General features: G+C 47.6%; 1 protein-coding gene and 1 long non-coding RNA gene across 5 annotated transcripts in view; one reads left to right on the top strand and one right to left on the bottom strand.

Annotated features, from left to right (window-relative positions):
- Positions 1 to 16,577, bottom strand: part of TG (thyroglobulin) — a 235,784-nt gene that overhangs the window by 169,492 nt on the left and 49,715 nt on the right. The window contains exons 23-27 of the mRNA XM_055545720.1: positions 13,646 to 13,762; positions 12,998 to 13,113; positions 11,171 to 11,279; positions 5,821 to 6,012; positions 1,337 to 1,501 (exon numbers count right to left, since the gene is read on the bottom strand). Of these exons, the coding sequence (XP_055401695.1) occupies positions 1,337 to 1,501; positions 5,821 to 6,012; positions 11,171 to 11,279; positions 12,998 to 13,113; positions 13,646 to 13,762 (699 nt within the window). The remainder of the gene's footprint in view (positions 1 to 1,336; positions 1,502 to 5,820; positions 6,013 to 11,170; positions 11,280 to 12,997; positions 13,114 to 13,645; positions 13,763 to 16,577) is intronic.
- LOC129626574 (uncharacterized) lies at positions 10,669 to 14,243 on the top strand. Of its 4 annotated transcripts, none has more exons than XR_008702045.1 (3): positions 10,669 to 10,775; positions 11,189 to 11,447; positions 12,607 to 14,243. It is a non-coding gene; the product is annotated as an uncharacterized LOC129626574 (long non-coding RNA). The 4 variants fall into 4 exon arrangements; XR_008702042.1 differs by having other exon boundaries at positions 12,919 to 14,240; XR_008702043.1 differs by having other exon boundaries at positions 10,679 to 10,765; positions 12,919 to 14,240.

Consider the following 16,577-nt stretch of genomic DNA (forward strand, 5'->3'; position numbering starts at 1 on the left):
AGACAGCCTGTTAGAGTGGATCCCTGGGGGTTTGGGGAGAGGCCTGAGAACATGTATCTCTCCTGATCCCCCAGTGATGCTGAGCCTGCCTGCTGGTCCTGACCACACTGAGGCGCACTGGTGTGGTCCATCCTGACTCAGGACAGAGCGGTCTCAGCCCCTCCCAGGTAGACATCTGCAGGTGGAGGCTGCCCAGGGCCAGAGGAGGCAGAGAGAGCTGACTGCCTGCTGGGGCTGCAGGTGCTAACGCTCCTCCCTGTAAAATGAGAGGTGGGGCGTATGATCTCAGGGTGACCTTTAGATCCAACAATTACATGCTTGAGGAAAAGGTTGGAAGAGCTTCTCAAAGACAGAAGACCAAGGAGCCAGCTCAAGGATTGTTTCCATCAGTTGAGCCCAGGTCGGGGGCCCCGCAGTTCCTTGTGCCACTCTAACCAGGCTGGGAGGTTTGACGGTTATCGCCTGGAATTCCTTAACTGTCAGAGGGGGAAATATGCCCAGGGGGCACTCATCTGGGAGACAGATTGCATTTTGGGCTCCAGTTCTTCCAGTTACAGTTGGCCCCCTTGGATCCACACATTTTACGCAGGACTCTGCAGTCGCTCCCGCTAAAGAATGGAGTGTTTCCCCAGCCCTGACTTCAGGTCAGGCCAGCGTAATGAGGTCTTGATGACAGTGTCAGACCCAAGTCTCAACCTTCAGTGGCCTGGCTTCTTTTCCCTGTTCTCTCCCTCTCCTGGGACTTCCCAGGTGGCACTAGCGGTAAAGAACCCGCCTGCCAGTGCAGGAGACACAGGAGATGTGGGTTGGATCCCTGGGTTGGGAAGATCCCCTGGATGAGCGCAACCCACTCCAGGATTCTTGCCTGGAGCATCCCATGGACAGAGGAGCCTGGTGGGCTACAGTCCATTCACAAAGAGTCAGACACGACTGAAGCCACTTAGCACGCACGCACGCTCCCACTTCTGCCCACAGGAGAATACGCTCATCTAGAAGGCGAGGCACTGAAGCAGGGCCAGGCCACCGCCATCAAGTCCAAACGACATCATCCAACTGCCAAGCGACCCCAGGATGTGAGCAAGCATGGCCAAGGTCAGCGCAGCCATCCCACTGAGCCTGCCTGAGCCAACCTGAGGCCCCAGAGCTGCACCACGCTTCTCACGCAGCACTGCTGAGATGCTCTCTGGTTGTTTTTTATGCAGCATTTTGGTACAAATTCTTTTCAGAAGGATAAATTCCTCAGGGTACAGAGAGGGCTCCCAGCAGAGAAGCAGACCTTGCTGGTGAGCATAGATCACTGTGAAGGAATGCACCCGGAGTGAAAGCAGATACTTACCCCCTATCTCCTGTCCTCCCAGACGCAGCGTCACCTGGCGGCTATCCTGGTCGTAGGTCACTCCGGGACAGGAAGCATTAGCCTGGGCTTCCGCAGGGTCCCTCCAGTCTCTGACATGGCACAGCAGGACATCGGGGGAGCTCAGCAACCCACAGAGGAGGGGACCTGCAGAGTCATGAGATGGAGGAGAGGTGGGTGTGATGGCGACCAAGCAGGGGCCCCTTGCAGATGCACGTCTGTGCCCTGAGAAGCTCGTAGGATGCAGGCAGGGAACCAGTCCTCAGGAATGGACACAGGAATTCAGGAGCCTGCTTTTGACTTGGCCCATCCTTCCCTGATCATCCTGTAGTTGTCTTACCAGCCAAGTCCAGAGAGGAGGGCCACCACTCCCTCCTCACGGGATCAGCAGCAGTGACACCTCTGATATGACCAGGGCTTCTAATGCCAGCATCCTCTGTCTCCACTTCCAGATTTTTGAGGCTTCAAGGAAATAAACAGTGCCCACCCCCCCCCACCCCCCGCACCACCATTTTTCATTCTCTCTGTGTCTCTCTCTCCCACACACACAATCAATCTTGAGAGCTCAGGATTATTTTTTTTAATTTATTTATTATTGTTATTATTCTGGCCGCACCACGCGGTGTGTGGGGTCTCAGTTCCCTGACCAGGCATTGACTCCACACAGCCAGCACTGGAAAGCAGAGTCTTAACCACTGGACCGGCAAGGAAGTCCAAGGAAGGAGTATTTAGAGTCAAAGTGCTGCTGCTGCTGCTAAGTCACTTCAGTCGTGTCCAACTCTGTGCAACCCCAAAGACGGCAGCCCACCAGGCTCCCCCGTCCCTGGGATTCTCCAGGCATGAACACCAGAGTGGGTTGCCATTTCCTTCTCCAGTGCATGAAAGTGAAAAGTGAAAGTGAAGTCGCTCAGTCATGTCCGACTGTTAGCGACCCCATGGACTACAGCCCACCAGGCTCTTCCATCCATGGGATTTTCCAGGCAAGAGTATTGGAAATAGTTCTGTCAAAGTACAGAACTATTAAAATCCAGGAGCTGTACACTCATGGCACAAGCCTTCCTGGTAGGAAATGAACTCCTCGTCTCTGGGTGGACGCAAGCCAAGGCTGAGCACCCATGTCCCTGGGATGCATAGACGATCCATTACTAGATTTGGCAGTTGGAAAGCATTGGACCACTTTGTCTTGACTATATCTTCTAACTCTGAATCTTAAAAAAGCTGCCCCAATGTTATGACTTTATTTAGTAGCAGAAAGACCTACCTGTCCCCTAACTGAATTTGATAGTGATTTTAGTTAGATTAATAAAGGTAAATCAAATTTTGTGATGCCTGTGACATGTCAGCCACTATGGTCAATGTTTTAAGAATATTAATTCCCTTAATTCTTATTATTTTTTATCTTCTTCTCCAGATGAGGAAATTAAGCCTCATGTAAGTACATTGTTTAAGTTTATTGAGATTTAGAAATTAAGTAATTTATATACCAAATGAATGTATATACTATATACCAATTTATATAATTTATATACCATATACACCATTGCATGGTATATAATTTAAACCATATACACCATTACATGGTATACAATTTATACCATACATACCATTATATGGTATATAATTTATATACCATATACCCATTTGGATACATAACCCTGTTAGGTAGTAGAGTTGTTCAGATTCTCCTGGGGGGAAAAAAATGGAAATCCACCACTTCACATCTCCCATCCCCTCCATTATCCTAATTTATGTCCAAATGCAGATACACTTCAAACTTCTCTCACCAAAATAGATGACTCACCAATGTCCGGCTTATAAATTTGACATTTTGTTCTCTCCTGTCCCACTTTTAACTGAGTAGCTAAAAATCACCATCACCGTTACTATCAACAGCATCTCGGTGGTGAACGTTTACCTCAGAGACCCACTAACTCACTCGGTGGTTCTCAAACCGCTTAGACCATCATATCAAAGTCACAGAAAGGGCTTTGAAAATGCTTGTTCCTCAGCACTAACCACAGAGGTGCTGACTCGGCAGTCTGTGCAGGTCAGTGGAGGTGGGCTGCACTTGGGAACAAGCCCTTGTGAACAGCACCACCAATGTGGCTGAACCCCAGGATCCCTGGGCTGGTGAGGCTGCTTCATCTCACAGGTGGGGCAACAGACGCCCGGAAAGGGAGGCTGGTTCATCCCAGCTGGAGCACGGGGCTGCAGGGAAGCATAAGAGCCTGCGGAGCGCCCAGAGGAACCTGAGCTCTGTGGCTGCCCATCTCATAAACCAAGAACGAGAATCATGGACTTAAACAGGAGGCAGGCCGTGTCTTCCCTCCGCCTCTCAGAGCTGGGAAGAGAAACGCAGGCTGCTTTCTTCTTTAACTAGCATTCACTGAGCACTGTGGGTGTCTGAGAGGTGGGCACTGGCTGGAGATTTGAAATCACTTTGCTGATCCCACAGGCCGGCTTCCGTTACGATGCCAGGAGCCTCAGGCCCCGCAAGTGTTGCTGAACCCCACTTCCCAGTGGCTTCAGCTACTTGTCAAGGTACAAGGAGGCTCATGAATGTAGGTCTGGAAGTCTCATGAGTTTTCACTAATAATTATCAGCAGAAACAAAGCCATTTCAGGGTGGGAGGTTGGCAGGGGTGGGAGTCTTGCCGGGGAGGAAGGGACAAGGGAGCAAGGAGACTCTTCCAGAAATTAAGTGCCTTCCCAGACGGCAGGAAGAGGATTCTGCTCCTGGTCATGAGCAGATCCAGCCAAAGCTTCACAAGTTAAAATTCCAGGTCTGCCCATCAGACAAGACTGGGAAACATATCTGCCTGCTGGTTGATGTGTGTCTTGAAGAAAAGCTTAACTTGCAGCATTTCGAGGTCGCTGTTCAAACCCAAATAATTTACAGATTAGGGTTACATTGGAGGGGAAGGCGCGTAAGCTGCTAGCCAGAAATGTCATGGAAAATAAAGGATCGTGTGGGCTTATGGCTCCATGGAACAAAATAATTATTCTGTATATGATCCTAAGGAAAATGAAATCAACATTTCCAACTTGAAAAACCCTATGGTCTGGTGAGTAATTGGACATCTGGGGAAATTGTGGTGTCCTCAGAAAAAACATTTAGTTTAAAGAAGGCAGAAGTCATCCTGGATTTGAATTGCAGGGTTTCTAAATATAGGCTGATATAGAGACATATACAGACACACCTCATAGCTATTGCGGGTCTGGCTCCAGACCACCACAATAAAGTGAATATTGCAATAAAGTGAGTCACATGAATTTTTGGTTTCCCAGTGCATATAAAAGTTATGTTCACTTTGTTCTGTAGTTTACTAAGTGTGCAATAGCATTACGTCTAAAAAAACAAAGTGCGTACTTACTTTAAAAGTACTTAATATGCTAACCATCATCTGAGTCTTCACTGAGCTGTAATCTTTTCACAACAGTAACATCAAAGATCGCTGATCACAGATCACCATAACAAATGTAATAATAATGAAAGAACCTGACATATTTCAAGAATTACCAAAATGTGACATAGAGACCCAAAGTGAGCAAAAGCTGCTGGAAAAATGGCACCGATAGATTAGCTTGATGCAGGTTTGCCATAAACCTTCCATTTGTAAAAAAACACAGCATCTGCAAAAGCACAACTAAGAGAAGTACAATAAAACGAGGTGTGCCTGTGCACACGCGTCTCTAAACACCACATGCGTGCATGTGTGCTCAGTCGCTAAGTCGTGTCCAACTCTTTTGTGACCTCGTGGACTGTAGCCCACGAGGCTTCTCTGTCCGTGGGATTCTCCAGGAAAGAATACTGGAGTGGGTTGCCATTTCTTCCTCCAGAGGATCTTCCTGACTCAGGGATCAAACTCACATCTCTTGGGTGTCCCACACTGGCAGGCAGATTCTTTACCTGCCGAGCCACCTGGGAAGCCCTCTAAACACTACCCAGCCCGCAAAGCCTGGACTAAGTCTCTCCTCTTCTAGACAGCCCTCCCTGACCATCAAGTCCCCTTGGCATCTTCCTCTTTTGCAGTTAAGTCTCCCAAGGCCTCAGACACTCATGTCACCTTCTGTATCAAGCCTGCTACACAGCAGAGCTCCACACACACTTGGATATGTCATAAGCTTGGGTGACCAGGAGCAGCTGGTTTAAATTCTCTGAGCCTCAGTTTCTCAGCTTGTAAAAATGGAGCTGGAAATACTTCCCCTGAAAACAGTAGCAAGAAGAAACGTGGTGTTGCCATGTGAAGCGGCCAACACAGTACGTGACCTGTTGGAAGGGTCACAATTGTCCCTCATTTTGTAAATATCACCTTCTAAATGACGGTGGTCCCCTCATGCCTGTTGCTCCCTACAGCATTCCCCGTGCTGTGCATACTGGCTTTGGCAACCCCATGCCTTCCTCAAATTTTACAGACCACAGGTCATGGAAGAGGGAGGAGGCTCTGGCCCTCACTGTCACCTTACCTCCTTGGACCTGCACGAGGGTGAAGCCATCGCAACAGGAATCACGATCACAGGCGAGAAGACAGAAGAGATGGACCTCGGCCAGACTGGCTCCTGAGGCTGAGAAGGTGACGGGGCTGTACATTCCAGAGAGTGCACTTTGGAAACCAGTTTGTTCAAATCTTTTCTGACCTGTGATGGTGAACTCTTGGCCTGGGAGAAAAGCAGAAAGATAAACTTTTTCGAGCTCTAAAAGGAATGCAGACTGTGCTGGTCAAACGACAGTGGACCCTCTGACCACAACAGGTACAGAGTTTGGTCCAGAGAGATGCCCTCTGTGTCATAAAACCCCTGGACCTCCCGTGTGTGCAGAGCATGGAGACGTGGCCCCAAGTCCCAGATAAATGCCCGCCACACCTTGGAGGGTCTGCAGGGGAGATGTGGAGAACGGGCATTGATTATGGTTTTATCACCAGTAAATATCTTTTTGAGCTCTAACTGTACACAGACACCAGACCACACGCTTTACCCAGACAACCTCATTTCACACCCAGCGCTCTTGCGCTCGGCTCGGCCTGCTCTGCCATCATGCGCGTTTCTGTAACACAGTGATTTGAACGCGTGGTGCTCAGGCAGGTTGGCTGCTGCGACGCTGAGCCGCACTGGTTGATCTGCAGTGTCCCCCGCGTGTCCCTGCCCTGTGCCATCAAACCACAGGCCCATGCGCTTACACACGCAGCTGAAGACAGCAAGCTGCAGACACACAGCGCTATGTTATACCCATCAGCCCATGGGCTTCTTCTTGCCTCAGACGGGCCAGTGGCTCTGTCTTCGAAGTGATGACTGCAATTCTCCCTTCTTTGTGCATCTGGCCCTCGTTGCCACAGCTCAGCATCCTCAACCCTTCCCCTCTCCCTCCACCATCAAGCTACCCTGCCCTTCACATTTACGGGAGCATTTCTTTGTGATGGATTCAGGATGTCTTTTTTTTTAAGTTTTGCTAACATTTTAAATAAGACTGCTATTGTTTTTGTCAGTCCTCTGGCTAGAAGTGGCATGGTTTGGGTTTCTTCTGTCCCTCAGTCTAGTTTTTCCATAAGCTCAGTTATTTTTAGAGCATCCTTTTGCAAATATGAGGGGCTTTAATCAGATATATATATATATATATATATATATATATATATATATATACACACACACACACATATATTTCACTATAGCCAAAATGTCTGTTCTATTATTATATCCATTTTAGATTTGAGGAAAGAGAGCCTTAGCAAGTGAGCAGTCTGGCCTAGGTTTACACAGCTCATCAGTGGCAGAAAAAACACCAGAGCCTGTGCTCTAGGTCACCCTGGCCTCCCAGTGGCCTAGCAGGTCAACAGGTCTTAACCAACTCACGCACCTAAAGCTGGGGGAGACCTTACAGCTTAGAGTGCAAGCTACAGAATCAGATAGACCCAAGTGCAAATCTTTGCAGCACCCCAGGCGTGTGAGTTCTTAGGTCCTCAAAACCTCAGCTTTTCCTCCTGTAACCAGGCATGTAACCCTCACAGATGATGCTGAGTGGATGAAAAGATAGACTGGACGTTAAAGGGCTGAGCCATGAACCTGGCCCTTAGCTGACACTCAGCAGATATATTACAGGTGTCCAAAAAAGCCAGCATCTTTTCCTCCAAGCCCTGGATCACTCAGCCCCTGCTGCCTGACTGCCCTCTAACTGTGCCAGGCCCATCCTACACCAAAGCCCAGCTTAACTTAAAGAGCCCATATCCCAGCTTTATTGGGTTAGAATTCACCTCTCACCCTCGATCTCTCTTACACTCTGTCTGTGCCTCTACTAAGGCTCTGCCATCCTTCACCCAGCAGTTAAGCCACTTGGGACAGCAGCTGCTGCCACACCAGCTGTGATTCCTGGACCCAGTCCTGCTGTCAGAGGCGGGAGTTGCCAGCCATGTGTGACTCCTTGAATATCAATTCCAGTTCATCAGAGTCATGTTGCAATAGCCACATTCCAAATGCCCAGTGGCCACGTGGCTACCGGCTGTCATGTTGGACAGCAGAGACTTATGGAACATTTCCATGCCTGCAGAGAATGCTGCCCGGACGGTAGGGCCACGTCTCAGCTCACAGGGCATCCTCCACACAGCCCTGCACAGAGGACCTCCTGCCCTGAAATGTGGACACGTGGGCCCCTCCTCATCCTTCGTTCTGACATCCCCCTTCTCTGAAGTTCCTTCACTGAGCACCCAAAGCAGTTTGTGTCCATTTTTCTTTTCCTTTTTAAATTGTCATAAAATATACATAATAAACGATTTACCATTTTAACCATTTTTAAGTGTACAGTTCAAAGGCAAAAAGGTACATGCACAGGATCTGCAGCATCACCACCATCTACTGCCAGAACGTTTTTCATCCTCCCAACTGAAACTCTGTCCCCATCAAATGCTATCTCTGCATCCCACTTCCCCCAGCCCCTAGTAACCACTATTCCTCTCTCTTCTCCGTGAATGTGTCTCTTCTAGGTACCTTACATCCATCTTTACCCCAATGTCCTATTTCATTTTCATCAAAGCACTTATCACCCTCTGAAGTGCTCTTGTTGTTAGATCAATTCCTCTATCAGCTATGATTCTGATTTTGATCACTGCTGCATCCCCAGCACCTGCTGAAGTGCATATCCTACCATGGGCACTGGGTAGACACATATGAGGTCTGCTGTGCTGGGTTCACCCACATGGTAGCCGAGTCCTGAGCAATGGAGCAGGTCTGGGAGATCCTCCCGAGCTGGGGGAGGCGGGGCCTGAAGTCTTGGGTCCCCTGGATGGAGTGTGACCAGATGCTTCCTGTTTCTAGGCTTCTTCTGTGAAACAAGGGCTAGACAATCTCCAAGGAATCCTCAGGCCCTGACTCCCTTTGACTCTGCAAAAGCATGTGGCTCTTCCTCCATGGTCAAGAGCATGGACTTGGGCAGAGGATGGCCCCGAGGGACAAGCCAAATTGTACCATCTTCCAGGTCCCCTAAGCTCCAGCATGTGGATGGACATGCTGACTACCTACTGGGCACCACAGAATTTTCGAGACACCTTCAAAACCGTGTCCTTTCTACCTCAGCAGTGGCACTGTATTCCCACTTTTACAGAAAGTAAAATAAAGAAGGCATTCCTGATCAAAGAACTAGTAAGTTGGGGGTGAATCTAAACCCAGATCAAATTTACCCCTACCTCCCTTCTCTTTCCATTACACCACGATCCAGAATGGCTGGGTCTGTGTGTTTTCTGCTTGAAAAAAAAAAAAGGCAAAACAAAACAAAAAAGGGCAGAAAACAGTTCTGTCCTTGATTTAGTTTGGCAGCAAAGAAGCTTCACAATTTCCCTTGCAATTTTCTTCTAAAGTATAAACTTTCAGGAGATGAGGAGAAAAAAATAACAAACACTTAAAAAGAAATACAAATGTATTTAAAAAAAAAATGATAAAAGGCCAAAGTAGAGTTTTCAAGAACATTTTTGAGAGGGGTTACTTGTTTTATTTGGGTTTTCTTTTTCAGAAAATGATCTCTGTGCTCTGTCATTTTTCAAAACAGGTAGTAAAAATAATTGGAATAAACACTGGGGCAGAAATTCTAAAACCCTGGCCAGAGATCAGAGAAGACAGAGCCCTGCTGGATTCCATTCTCCCAGGGGAGCTCCCATTTAAGACAGGATGGAGGTATTAGGCTAAAGAAGGACCAGAGGCGAAAGGACACAGTCGCTTGTCCCTGCCGTAGACTGAGTCTGCTATCGAGGTCAGCTGAGGCACTGGGCCCGGGCCGACCAATCCTCTGCAAATGCCAGCTGCTCACAGAGCAAGTCTGTGGCTGCTGGTGGCCAGGCTGCCTGCCCAGAACCAAGGACCCAGGGGAGTGACACGCTTGCCACCTTCATTCCAACCCCCTAGCCCTCGCTCAGGCTCCCTGCCCTGTCTTCCTGTCCACAGCCATAGCCTCGGATCTTTGGGAAACCACTGGCAAGAGTGAAAAGGATCGTAGAAACCTCCACTTGCGCTTGCTCTTCACCACATGCCTCACACTGTTTAAAAAGCATCGCATTATTCTAAAACACCCTCTTTCCCACCTCCCAACAACCTCAGTCCACCTGCAACTCCTGTTTGACTAATGCAGGCACAGCAGCCGGTGATGCTAAGGAACCTGCCCAAGATCACAGAGCTGGCGGCAGCAGGGCCGGGGTCAGCCCATCAGGTGGGCTCCAGCCCCTCACCCTTAACCGCGGGAAGCGAGGCCAGGGAGCCCTGACTAGCAAAGGTATCACAGCTCGCGGGCAGAGCCGAGTCGTGGCCTGGTGGACAGGGTAGAAATATGCATGCCATAGGATTCTTGGGAGAGGCCCACCGCTCCTCCCACACGTGCTACAGTGACCAAGAAGGGTCGCCCTGTGTGAGGCCGCCCCCCTCTGTGAGGCCGCATGGGGGATTCAGACACACAGGTTCAAACCCAGATCTCCGATTTCTAGCAATATGTACGACCTTGGGCCACTTTCTTCATCACTTTGAGCCCCAGTTTCCTCATCTGTAAAACAAGGATTATGATACCGTTTTCACCTTTCTTCGAGAATCTCTGTGAGGGGAGGAATGAAAGGATGTTTGGGGAAGTGAGCCATAAACTATAAATTATGAGATGCCCTTGCTACTCAAAACGCGGTCCATGAACCAGCAGCTTTGGCGCCCCTGAGAAGCTATTTGAAAGGCAGATCTTGGCCTTACCTTGAGTTACTGAGCAAGAATACTGGAGTGGGTTGACATTTCCTACCCCATGGGATCTTCCCATCCAAGGGATCCAACCCGGGTCTCTTATGTCTGTCGCCTTGGCAGACAGGTTCTTTACAACTAGCGCTACCTGGGACGGCTCAATGGTACTGCGCATGCGCACTACATAGGGAGGCGGTCCTGAGTGCTGGGCGGAGAAAGACAAGTGCGTGGAGGTCTGGACTGCTTGTGAGCTTCCAGGGAGAGTAGAGAGGAAAGGGGATGGGTTGGAGTTCCCTGAGAGGGAGGGTTGGTACAGGCAGCTGCAGGGAGCTCAGGGCCCATAGCCCTACTGGGAATGCCCCCGTATCACAGGCAGACTCATGGGTCTGCACGGGGCACAGGGGTGGACTCAGCTGACTTTGCCTGCAGCTTTTGTGTCTGCTCTGCAACTCAGCCCCTCCCCTGCAGGAGGGCCTCCCCAGTCCCTTGGGGCCGGGGGCAGTGTGGCTCCCCTCTAAACTCACCCTGTGGAAAAGAAGCTCCAAATGCTAAACACGTGAAGCCAATGGGCCACCCCGCCACCCCGACCCCCCACCCCCCTTGCCAGCCATGCAGCTCATCAACCTACCCTTTTTCAAATACACAGCTAGAGGGTCTCCTTCCCTGCTCCTCACTTTCACCTGACACTGAAGACTTCCAAAGCTGGTGGCCTGAGAGGTCCCCAGCGCGTCTTCACTCTGAAGATGGAAAGAAGCTCCATTAAAGTCCTGTGATGTTTAACATAATAATAAGTTCAGCAAACGTTGACCAAACTCTACCCAAAGTTAGGCTCGGGGGCTACAGAGATAAATAAGAGAGGAACCCTCCTCCTTAATTTCTCCCTTTCTACTGGATCGCACAGACAGGTAAGCAGCAAATTCCAGCCAGAGTGTTAGCTGCAAAGATACATGTCATAAAAGAGGAGATAATTACCCCTGAAAAAGGAGTGCTTAATTATTTGTGTGTGTGTGGAGCGGCTGGGGGGTGGGGGGGCGGAGGATTATCTCTTGTAACTTCTAAAACAGCTCTGTTGGGTAGGTGTTATTGATATGTGCATTTTAAAATAAGGAAACACAGGCTTAAAGAGGATGCATAGATTGCAAAATCCACACAGCTAATTATGGAGTGGAAGGATAAGAATCCCGGTTGGATTTCATTTCCTAAACACAGCCCCTGGGCGACACTGCCAGTTTAGGTGTTCTGGGGGGAGGGCAATCAGGAGCGGTTAATTCTTTTGCAAAACAGAAGCTAGAAAATTTTCCCAGAAAAAGTGAATCCAGGCGGGTTCTGATGTATAAATAAGAGTTTGTCAGGTGGAAACAAGAGAAGGGGGATTTTAAGCAGAGGATATGGCAGAGATGGAGACCTGGGATCCCACAGGTGTTTTGATTAACTAGGTCCAGTGGTTCTCAGGGACTGTCTGTTACAGGGATGGGAGGCAGGTGGTGGGTGGGAGAGAGAGAGAGAGGCAGGGGCCAGCCTGTGGAAGACCTTGTTTGGCATATGTGGTGAGGATCAGGCGAAGACTCTTTGGCTTGAAAATAAGGAGGTTCGACTTCTGTAAACTGTGGCATTCTCGTTTGTCTCTGATCTCTGGTCCCAGCGCTCTTGCTGTGTGGGTTTGGTAGGATAAATCTGTATTCACTGTGTCTTGTTTCTAGTACTTTGCCTCCTCCAAAGTTACCCAACTTTGAGTTTCCCAGTTCGATTTTGGGAATTTGGGGAGGGCAGAAGCTCAAACAAAGGCTATTGGAAAGCAATCACTCTCCTTGCTTTTTAGATAAAAATTAAACTCATTGAACAGATGGTGATATGGAGAGGGAAGAAAGGCCTTTAAGCAGGAAACATTCCTGCAGGTGGAAAGGATCTGAGTTTTAGGTCCCAGATTACAGGAGCCCTGATCCCATCTGCTGAAATGGTTGAAACCCTACCAGCTTTGACTTATAGAAAGAACAATTTCATGTGGTTCTAATATTTAACTTTTCTTTTCCTTTTTAAAGTTATAATCATGTTTTACTTCTACAGTGAGAAAGAATGCTGGAGTCTGGGACTCAGATGGTATTTGGGGCTTTGGACAATGTCCTGGTGTGTCCAGTGACCCAAGTTGCCCAGTGAGATAAGCTGGTGGGGGACAGGGGGAAGGGGCTCATTACTATGACCCTCTTCTGATGAATCTATCAGGAAGTGATGCTGCTCAGATAAATAGTCCCTATGTCAGCTTCATCCTGAGCCATCACCGGTCCCCTGCAGTTTCAGTTTCCCAAAATCCCATCATTTTGAAGAAATGGAGGTAACATGGGACCACTTATTGCTAATCTCATTCCATCGTCTGCTCAGAGTGGTGTCGATTCAATGAAGGCATTTCTGACGTAGGACAGACACAAGACAGAGCCTCCATGTGGCTGCCACAACTCACCCGACCCGAAGTCGTGCAGGCGATGTTGTCACTTGCCCAAGCATAGAAATCACAGGACACTTCTGATCCTGCTGTGGACACCGTGAGGAAGCCGCAGGCCTCGTCCAGTGCACAGTCTGCAAGAACCAGGGGACAGTCACCCACCTGTCTCTCAGGCGATACAGAGAACAGACAGACACAAATGCCTACTCCCTGCCCCTCAAACACACACACACACACACACACACACACACACACACACAGTAACAATGACTACTCATGGAGGACTGGAGGATTATGAGAAAATTCTTGTAAAGATGAATGCTCAATATGTGGTATTTGTTATTATTCATCTCTGGCCTCACCCTTGAAATAGACAGCTGCATCTCCTGAGCTGGACTAAATGCTCTACAAAGAACAAATGTCCCTCAGTGCTTCTCCCTTAACATCTGGCAGAGCCTCATTCTTGGCAGGCAGCAGATGCACTATAAACTCAGAACTAAAATTATGAGTTAGATGTACATTTTGGAAATCAGTTGATTTACAGAGTATTTCTGAAGAAGTATATTTGATTATGATCTCGAAGGTTGTATGTAACATGTCTTGCAAGATCAGCACCGTGTATTCCTATGGCACCACCCACGTGCCCGGCCCCCCATTGCCCCTCACCTGCCAAGCACTGCATCAGTGAGGACTCAGAACTGGGAACTTCAGACCTGACCATCACAGCCACATCAGCATTGAAGATCACCTTAGATTCTGGAAGCTTCTCAAATTTCCGCATCACTGAAATGTAAGCATATCCATGAAACTTGACTCTGAAGAGTCTGGGGTCTCTGCAGAGAAGCCAAAAGGAAATTTAGGTCAAGAAATCACTTCCCACCCATTGCATTTGCTCACATGGGTGCTGCAAAAAGACAAATTCCCTTTGAAGGGTAGTTCCAGAAGCTACCTCATAGCTAACACTGAGCGCTATCACTCACCATGTCTCCTCTTTTTCATCTCATTGTCTGGAAGTAAGAATATCTATTATATGTTAATCCTCACAACTCCCTTTTTCACATTGATACTGATTTTCTACATAAATTTATATTTCCTTGTCCTTATCTTTGAAAGCTAATGATATCTCATAATTATTTTATTTATAATGATACAAATGAAATATCTTATTTATAATGATATCTCATGTTTATTTTTAAACAACTTGACCTCTTTCTGGAAAGAAGTAAATTATTTTTAAAAGACAAAGCATGTGCACATGGGTTCGTGTAAGTCTGAATATGCAGCATGTGGCGCAGACATTTTTATGATAGCATTTGTCTAAATGATACGTTAGCATCTGTTTTTCTAGGTCCCATCAACACACCTGAGCTCCTGTCTGTCACAATGACACAGTCACGAGCTCATGGAACTAGACAAGAGAGGAGAAAGAAAGAAAATTTCTCAAGGCTATAAAACTTGGAACTCACCCTTTACCAAGCAAAAAATCCATGGCAGGTAACGAGCTCTCAAGGAATGAAACTCATCTTACAAGCCAAAATGCTCAAAAGCACCAATATTTTGCAGGTAACTATCAAAAAATAAGCCCCGAAGTACATGAGTACTGATTTTTTTTGAAGATGTGGTGATAAATATGTATGAGTCAGACACAACTGAGCAACTAAGCATAACACATGTAAGCCCTCATTCTCACACACACCCATTGCTTTAAAAATGAGACTGTGTCTGAGTTGATTTTCATCATGTCAGTACATTCAAGGCCATCCTAAGTAATCTGTTCTCAGTTTTCATAATAAGTGTGGGGGGGAAAGAAGTGTGTTTGGAGTGGAGATGGGAGAGGGGAGTATTAATATAATAGAAATGACAGGTGTTAAGCCTTTGGAAACTTTGATACGAAAAACTCTCATTTTACAAAGTGGCCCTCATCGATCTAGAAGTGGCCAAGTTCATGTGCTCAGTCCATAATCAGCCGTTCCCATCTCCTCCTTTCTTCTTTATTTTTTGTACTCCTTGATATTTTGTTTATAGGGACCAGAAGCTCCAGTCCAGCAAATACCATCTTACACTCAGCCCAGTGTCCCTAAGGCTTGGTTGGTATAGACAAGAAGCTCACAGCCTTCTGGGAGACTAAATAAAATTTGAGAAGTTTTTCAGTTTCCAATTAAATTAGTCTCAGGAGCCATAAATGCGATAAGTTTATCACTTCAATTAGAGAATCGACTGGTTTTCACCGATTGAGTGATGGAGATCTCAACATTGCAGAGCTCTAAGAAAAAACTCATTGACAAAGAGGATAGAAGCAATCTATGAACTGAGTTACCAAGGAGTCCTTGAAATATTGAGTTAGGATGCAAATGTATACATGCTCTTATTGTAATATCCCACATGCCTTATAGTCATTTACAAATTTACATATGTAACATATTTACAGATGTCTTGGGAAAAGCATTAAAGGTCAGCATCAAGGCACATCACCCTATTTGGTCACGATTCCTCCACGGCTTGTGGAACTGGCCACAGGAGTTCAAGTGGTGGGAAAATCCCCTTCCTCTAGGTGCCCTTTAGGAGACTGTTCTGATCACACATGCTCAGGCGCTCAGTCGTGTTCAGCTCTTTGTGACCCCATGGACTGTAGCCCACCAGGCTCCTCTGTCCATGGGATTGTACTGGAGTGGGTTGCCATTTCCTCTTCCAGGGGATCTTCCCCACCCAGAAATCTAACCTGTGACTTCGGTATCTCCTGCATTGGCAAATGGATTCTTTACCACTGAGCCATCTAAGAAGCATAAGTTCTGAAGAAGCCCAGATAATTAGAGCCATTCATTCATTGTGTCTCCAGTATTCTTGCTGAGTAAGTTTGGAGCTTTGCTTAAGAAGCCAGAGATTCGGAGAACCTATCTGGAGGCTATTCCTACAGCACCTCAGGGAGGCATCGTCAAAGTTGGCAAAGCTGAGCCGTGTTCCTTGTAAACGTTTCTGATGCCACTGATGGAACGGGCTTTTCTGCTCCAGATGAATGCAGGCCAGAGCAAGCCAGGAAATGCTTTACAAAGTGTGCATTCCAATCCACACAGCTGAGCTGGTGGTAGGGATGCAAAGAAGGCTGGAGTTAAGATGCAAGCACCCAGAACAGCAGTCATCACCACGGTCCTTGGGCAAGTGGCCTTCCCTCTGAGAACATTCTCTCCCTCATTTGTAAAAGACAGCAAAGATCTGCCTGAGTCCTTAAAGCTCTAACTGTCCTTAAAGCTCTAACTCCCCTGACTGCTATTTCTGCCCAAGAGGAGGGATTGTGGAAAAAAGCAATAAAGATTTTCACTGGATTTACCATGAGATTTTATCCATGGACATGAAAGTTTGTTCATGGACACACATGCACAAATCCTTGGCATTTATTAGTTCTTTGCTAAGTCATTTCATCTCCATCTTGCTGATGGGGAAACTCTTGAAGGGGACTTGTCCAGCATTACAAGACCCGTAAAGGGCACCATGGGATTAAATGAGTTCTGAGCCCCGTCCCGTTACACTTGGGACTGTAGGACACCTATCGGTTCACTTAGGGCTTTTGTATCCATTATCTCATCGAAGAGCTGGGCTCAGT

The sequence above is a fragment of the Bubalus kerabau genome, chromosome 14 (assembly GCF_029407905.1).
Source record: "Bubalus kerabau isolate K-KA32 ecotype Philippines breed swamp buffalo chromosome 14, PCC_UOA_SB_1v2, whole genome shotgun sequence".
Taxonomy (NCBI): domain Eukaryota; kingdom Metazoa; phylum Chordata; class Mammalia; order Artiodactyla; family Bovidae; genus Bubalus; species Bubalus kerabau.